General features: G+C 48.5%; 1 protein-coding gene across 1 annotated transcript in view; it reads left to right on the top strand.

Annotated features, from left to right (window-relative positions):
- The first annotated feature begins 518 nt into the window (after window positions 1-518).
- The window catches only part of HCN4 (hyperpolarization activated cyclic nucleotide gated potassium channel 4), a 134236-nt gene continuing 127963 nt past the window's right edge, over window positions 519-6791 (top strand). Inside the window, exons 1-2 of the mRNA XM_048482072.1 lie at window positions 519-529; window positions 1865-2288. Of these exons, the coding sequence (XP_048338029.1) occupies window positions 519-529; window positions 1865-2288 (435 nt within the window). The remainder of the gene's footprint in view (window positions 530-1864; window positions 2289-6791) is intronic.

The following is a 6791-nucleotide window of genomic DNA, read 5'->3' as shown; positions in this document are numbered from 1 at the left end:
TCTTCTTCTTCTTCTTCTTCTTCTTCTTCTTCTTCTTCTTCTTCTTCTTCTTCAGTCATTCCAGTGAGTAGACATAGCAAATTCAGAAGTGAAACTGAGAACTTCACAAACATCCTTTGATATTATTTTTGATGTATGTCTTCTATTTGTAAAGCTTCTGCATCCATGTTGATCTGGTCATTTGAAAGCAATGCTATACAGATCTTACACCCTCTGTAAGAGAAATAATTGAGTGGCTATAGCCAGTAATGATGTAGGTATATCATAGACTTCCACCACAACTAATGATTTAAACTCATTTCCATTGATCTGACACACTCTTCTTGGAGAATTAAGCGGTGGAGCTAAATTACAACTCAGCATCCATTTGACAGTGTGTTCAACACACAAGAAATTTAATTTTCCCAAAGTTCTGTCATGTGTAGATCGATGTAGTCCGCTGCCTGGACGTCAGATTAATATGAGGGGAAATCAATGTGATTTTAAGAGGCCAAAACTCATTATTTCACAATATCGTAATGTTGATGTGGTCAGATAAGCTATGAAATATCTGGGCTTTTATAGAGGCTCAAACTTCTGTGAGCAGTGACTCTGTACGACAACCCCTGGTCCCTCATCTGTTAGCCATGCTATATGCTAGAACTCAGCATTCTTCTGGGTCCAAATGCAACCCATGTTCTATGGTGGTTCTCCATACTGTGGGTCAGGATACAAAAGCCGATCGAGGCTCTGTCCCCTTCCGCACATGCAGAACAAAGCACTTTCAATCCACTTCGACAGTTGTTTGCAAGCGGATTTTGCAATTCCACACAGTAAAACCCAGCTGCAAAGTGGATTGGAAGTGGATTGAAAGTGCATTATTCCGCGTGTGCGGAAGGGGCCTCTCTTACAGGTGTGTGTGGTCAGGAGGAAGGTGATGGAACCAGCAGAGCAGAGGCCTTTGCATAACATGCAAAGTGACAGTAAAATATAACCTGTTGCTCAGTGATTCTGTATGTTATGGGGTGGAGGGTCGCCAAACTTTTTGAGCCTAGTGCATGCAGCCGCGAAGTGTCTGCCACAAAATTGCGGTTGCAGGAGGCAGATTCAGGCCCAAAATGACTGCCATGGCTTACCTTTGGTCACACCATAAAGATCTTGGTGCTGTGCGGGCAGATGTTTCTGCCAAAACAACATTTTAAACATCTGCACGATCAGATCTCCAACGGCCAATCAGAAACCTGGTTTGGCAAAAGCCTCACCTAACCCAGTCAACTTTCTGCAAGTGTTTGGTGGGCACGGAGAAAGGTGTTGATGGAGGCCGTCTCGCTCACAGGTACCACATTGAGGATTGCTGCTGTATATAAGAGCAGCAGTGGCGTAGTGGTTAAGCACAGGTGCATTCTAATCTGGAGGAACCGGGTTTGATTCCCCGCTCAGTTGCCTGAGCTGTGGAGGCTTATCTGGGGAATTCAGATCAGCCTGTGCACTCCAACACACGCCAGCTGGGTGATCTTGGGCTAGTCACAGCTTCTCGGAGCTCTCTCAGCCCCACCCACCTCACAGGGTGTTTGTTGCGAGGGGGGAAGGGCAAGGAGATTGTCAGCCCCTTTGAGTCTCCTGCAGGAGAGAAAGGGGGGATATAAATCCAAACTCTTCTATATCTATAAATATTAAAAATGAAAAAAACTTATTCAGTTTGAACTGAGATGAGAGCCTTATAATTTATGTCATGGAGGGAGAAACTATGATAAAGTTGCCTTTGGTCTTTGAAAAGCAGAGTAATTTTCGGAGCAGGTCGCGCTTTAGAAGTTTGAGAGCCACGGGGTTAGATTCCACCTGGGTTTCCCTGCCTCATTTTCCTTGCCTCTGTTTTGCCAACCAGGTTTTATTGGGACTTGACGATGCTGCTCCTAATGGTCGGGAACTTGATCATCATCCCCGTGGGCATTACCTTTTTCAAGGACGAGAACACCACGCCGTGGATAGTTTTCAACGTGGTCTCGGACACGTTCTTCCTCATCGACCTCGTCCTCAACTTCCGCACGGGGATCGTGGTGGAGGACAACACGGAGATCATCCTCGACCCGCAGCGGATTAAGATGAAGTACCTCAAGAGCTGGTTCGTGGTGGATTTTATCTCCTCCATTCCGGTAGACTATATTTTCCTGATCGTGGAAACCCGGATCGATTCGGAGGTTTACAAGACGGCCCGGGCCCTGCGGATCGTCCGCTTCACCAAAATTCTCAGCCTTTTGCGCCTCCTGAGACTTTCCAGGCTCATCCGCTACATCCATCAGTGGGAAGAGGTGAGCAAATGTGGGGTGGCCGGCCTTCTCTCGGGCTGCGTGATGTAGTGGTTAGGAGAGAGTGGTGTAAAGAGCCAGCGGGGTGTAGTGGTTAAGAGCAGGTGCACTCTAGTCTGGAGAACCGGGTTTGATCCCCCGCTCTGCCACTTGAGTGTTGGAGGCTTATCTGGGGAACCAGATTAGCTTGGGCACTCTGACATATGCCAGCTGGGTGACCTTGGGCTAGTCACAGTTCTTTGGCGCTCTCTCAGCCCCACCCACCTCGGTGTTTGTTGTGAGGAGGGAAGGGAAAAGAGTTTGTAAGCCCCTTGAGTCTCCTATAGGAGAGAAAGGGGAGATATAAACCCTCCTCCTCCTCCTCCGGATGCAAATGGAATAAAAAGAAGAAGAGTTTGGATTTATATCCCCCCTTTCTCTCCTGCAGGAGACTCAAAGGGCCTTACAATCTCCTTGCCCTTCCCCCCTCACAACAAACACCCTGTGAGGTGGGTGGGGCTGAGAGAGCTCCGAGAAGCTGTGACTAGCCCAAGGTCACCTAGCTGGTGTGTGTGGGAGTGTACAGGCTAATCTAGTTCCCCAGAGAAGCCTCCACAGCTCAGGCGGCAGAGCTGGGAATCAAACCCGGTTCCTCCAGATTAGATACACGAGCTCTTAACCTCCTACGCCACTGCTGCTCGGAATAGGAGTCGGAGTAGCGTATTTTTGAGCCAGGCTTTTTTGATGGGTGGGTTTTCTCATTTAAGTCCGAATTCCCAAACATACCAGGAAATCCTACAACTTTTTAGTAGGATCAGGGATTTGGATTTATGTCGCAAGTGCCGAGTGCTGAAAAACATACTTGTGTATTGGAGTTGGTTCAAAAAAGGCAGCAAGATAAGGCTTCAGTTATTAAGGGGACAATTGAATGGATTAACGGAAGGGCATAAGTGAATGCGTTATTTTTGGTGTTGCTCCTAGAAGTTTCCTTCTGTTCTGACTGTTGGCTTCCTAGCAGAGCTTCTTGATTTTCAGTGGTGGCGGTCACCCTATGGCAGTGGTGGCGAACCTTTGGCACTCCAGATGTTATGGACTACAATTCCCATCAGCCCCTGCCAGCATGGCCAATTGGCAGGAAACTTCTAGCAGCAAATACCAAAAAATAAGATGTTGGACTAGGACAGTGGTGGCGTAACCTTATACTCCAGATGTTTATGTATTACAGCCTTTCCCATCAGCCCCTGCCAGCATGGCCAATTCATCATGCTGACAGGGGCTGATGGGGAATTAGAAGTTCATGAACATCTGAAGAGCTGCAGGTTATGGACCCCTGCTCTAACTGAAACGTGTGCCTAAGTCTGAGAGTTGGGTGCACGCTTATGTGTTAACCTCCAAGGCCGCCTCGTCTGGAATGCTGTTTTTGTATTCTTATTTGTTTAAGCTTTAGGTTTTTTGGCTGGGGGGTGGGCATTCAATGATAATGTTGTGTACTCTTGATGGGCTATAAGCCATCAGCCTAGGCCAGTGACGGGCTAACCTTTTGGAGACCGAAAGTGCCAGGGGCGGAGCAAGGGGAAACTGCATCCAGGGCACGCAGTGCACCCTGTGCCCCTGCCACGTCCCCGCCCTGCTATGGAACACCTTTAAATGCTCCCCTGCCACTCTCCATCACGCCCTCTCTCCACACTCCCCACAGGGGCGCGTGCCTAGTGCATTGCACACCTCCTTGTCCCCTTGGCGTTACGCCACTGCCGACAGTTCAAACTGGAATGATGGGTGCACGTGCTCCACAAAGTTAGGCTCCTGAGTGCCACCTCTGGCATGCACCTCTGGTTCACTACCACTGTGATCTCAGCCCAAGGTCCATAGGGTCCATAACACATCTGGAGTGCCTAATGTTCGGCCACAACGGCCCTAAGGACTTAGAAGTTCCCCAGAAGAGGGAAGGATGGCCGCAGGATTTCCTAGGGCTTTTAGTGCCATGTGAATATCACGGAAGGCCTGGGCCTCTATGAGATGGCTGTTGCATCTCCAGTAGAACTTTTGAGAGTCAGGATGCTGGACTACTAGATGAAACAATCGGTCTGACGCAGCAGGGATCGCCTTACGCTCTTAAGCCTTGCAAAATTAATATTTCCTTTGGTGGTAGAGAACCTGCTTAGAACGTAGAAGGCTCGGATTCCAGGCATGCGTTGCTAGCAGCCACTGGGGAAGACCTTCTCTGTTTGAGACCCTGAGAAAGCCATAGAAAATACACAGTTAATGTTGTTGTGACATTCTCAGTCCATGGAACTGGAGGTTGGCAACTCTACCATGAAAGGAAGCGCTAGCAACCCTACCATGCAAAGTAGCACTCCCTTCTGGAGCCTACATGGTGCAGCGCTAGAGAGCAGGTGGACTCTAATTTGGAGAACCGGTTCTGATTCCCCACTTCTTCACATAAGCCGCAGACTCTTATCCGGTGAACTGGATTTGTCCATTTCCCACTACTCCACATAAAGTCTGCCAGGTGACCTGGGACTAGTTCTCTCTGAACTCTTCTCACTCCCACCTACCTCTCACCAGGTGTGCCCGTTGTGGGGAGAGGAAGGGAAAGGAGTTTGTAAGCCCTTTTGAGTCTACTTGCAGGAGAGAAAGGTGGGCAAATCCAAACCCTCCTCCTCTCTGTAAGAGGTTAAGAGCTCGTGTATCTAATCTGGAGGAACCTGGTTTGATTCCCAGCTCTGCCGCCTGAGCTTTGCAGAAGCCCTCTCTGGGGAATTCAGATTAGCCCATGTACTCCCACACATGCCAGCTGGGTGACCTTGGGCTAGTCACAGCTTCTTGGAGCTCTCTCAGCTCCCACCTACCTCACAGGGTGTTTGTTGTGAGGGGGGAAGGGCACGCAGATTGTCAGCTCCCTTTGAGTCTCCTGCAGGAGAGAAAGGGGGGATAAAAATCCAAACTTTTCTTCCTCTTCTCCTCCCTCCTCCTCCCTCTTCTTCTTCCCGGAAGCAATTCTTAGAGCTGGTTTGGCTGGATTTTAGAAGCAACATGGAATGCACAGAGGTGAGGGAAAGCCAGGGGGAGCTGTGCTTTGGGGGGAGGAAGGGGGGGGGGGGGTAGATAAAAATGTACTTCTTAGCCTTAGATATGTAATCTTTTTTTGGTTGGGGGAAATCCAATTTCATTTCCCCCAAATAAAGGAAGCGCCGTCCAAAGAAATAGTTAAGCAGCAGTGGTATGGGAGGTTAAGAGCTCGTGTGTATCTAATCTGGAGGAACCGGGTTTGATTCCCCGCTTCTGTCACTTGAGCTGTGGAGGCTTATCTGGGGAATTCAGATTAGCCTGTACACTCCCACACACGCCTGGCCCGGGTGACCTTTGGGCTAGCCACAGCTTCTCGGAGCTCTCTCAGCCCCACCCACCTCACAGGGTGTTTGTTGTGTGAGGGGAAGGGCAAGGGAGATTGAAAGCCCCTTTGTGTCTGCTGCAGGAGAGAAAGGGGGGATATAAATCCAAACTCTTCTTCTTCTTCTTAAGACGACCTGCTTGAAGGCTTTCAGTCTAATCAATTCGATTCAGTAATGTAATAACTAGAAAGGAATAAACCAAGCAGGGGGAAAATGCAAATGGTAAGGAAAGCGTTATTCTTTTGCTACCTTCTTTAAAAAAATCATGAGTTTTTATTTTATTCGTTTCCCCTCAGGACGTTTTCACGCCGTCGCAGAAATCGAGGGTTTTCCGCCCGGCTGATGAAAACACCTAATTTCTAAAAAGAATAATGTAGAAATGGGAGTTACATAATGAACGATAAAGCGAAGTCAAATATTTGAGCAGTTCCATAGCGACGCCGCGGAGCTCGGCGTGCAGGAAAGAGACGAAATGCTTTTCACAAGTGCCTCGTGGCTACAATTTGAATTTAATGTTATATTTCTCAATGGGGGAAGTTGATGAGAGAGAATGGATAGCCCGGGGCAGTAGGAACAGAGACTGCGGCAAAAAAACCCCGATCAGCGTTTGATTTAGGCAAGTGATGATTAAAGGGAGGGGTGGAACCGGGTGGAAGTTTATGTGGAGCTCAGAGCGGGCTGGGGAGGAGTTGGCAGAGCATCTGCTTTGTATGCACAAGGCAGCCAGTTCTATTCCCGCCATTGCCAGTTTAAAGGATCAGGGAGAGAGTCGTGCGAAAGCGCTCAAGACCCTAAGGAAGTGGTGCCCGTCAGAGCAGGTGGTACTGACCTTGATAAACCAAGGATCTGTCTCAGTATAAGACATGTTAAGAAGTTCAAATTTCATGTCTTCCTTGTAATGCTATTGCAAGGGGAGGAGGTGTTTATTGGCTAGAATTGTGGGGATTGGCGATACATGCTTTGCCCAGCTGTTCTTCAGTAGCTGCTGGACAAGACTCCATTTTGTTTCCAACACAGTTCCAAGTGCTGACTTCGGAAGTCCTCAACTGCCTGTGATCAATGTACTATTTATTCTGGTGGTGGGTCTTCCTTCCTTCCTTCCTTCCTTCCTTCCTTCCTTCCTTCCTTCCTTCCT

Source organism: Sphaerodactylus townsendi, linkage group LG17 (genome assembly GCF_021028975.2).
Source record: "Sphaerodactylus townsendi isolate TG3544 linkage group LG17, MPM_Stown_v2.3, whole genome shotgun sequence".
Taxonomy (NCBI): Eukaryota; Metazoa; Chordata; class Lepidosauria; order Squamata; family Sphaerodactylidae; genus Sphaerodactylus; species Sphaerodactylus townsendi.
The sequence above is the reverse complement of the archived record's forward strand: the minus strand, read 5'-3'. Positions and strand labels throughout refer to the sequence as shown.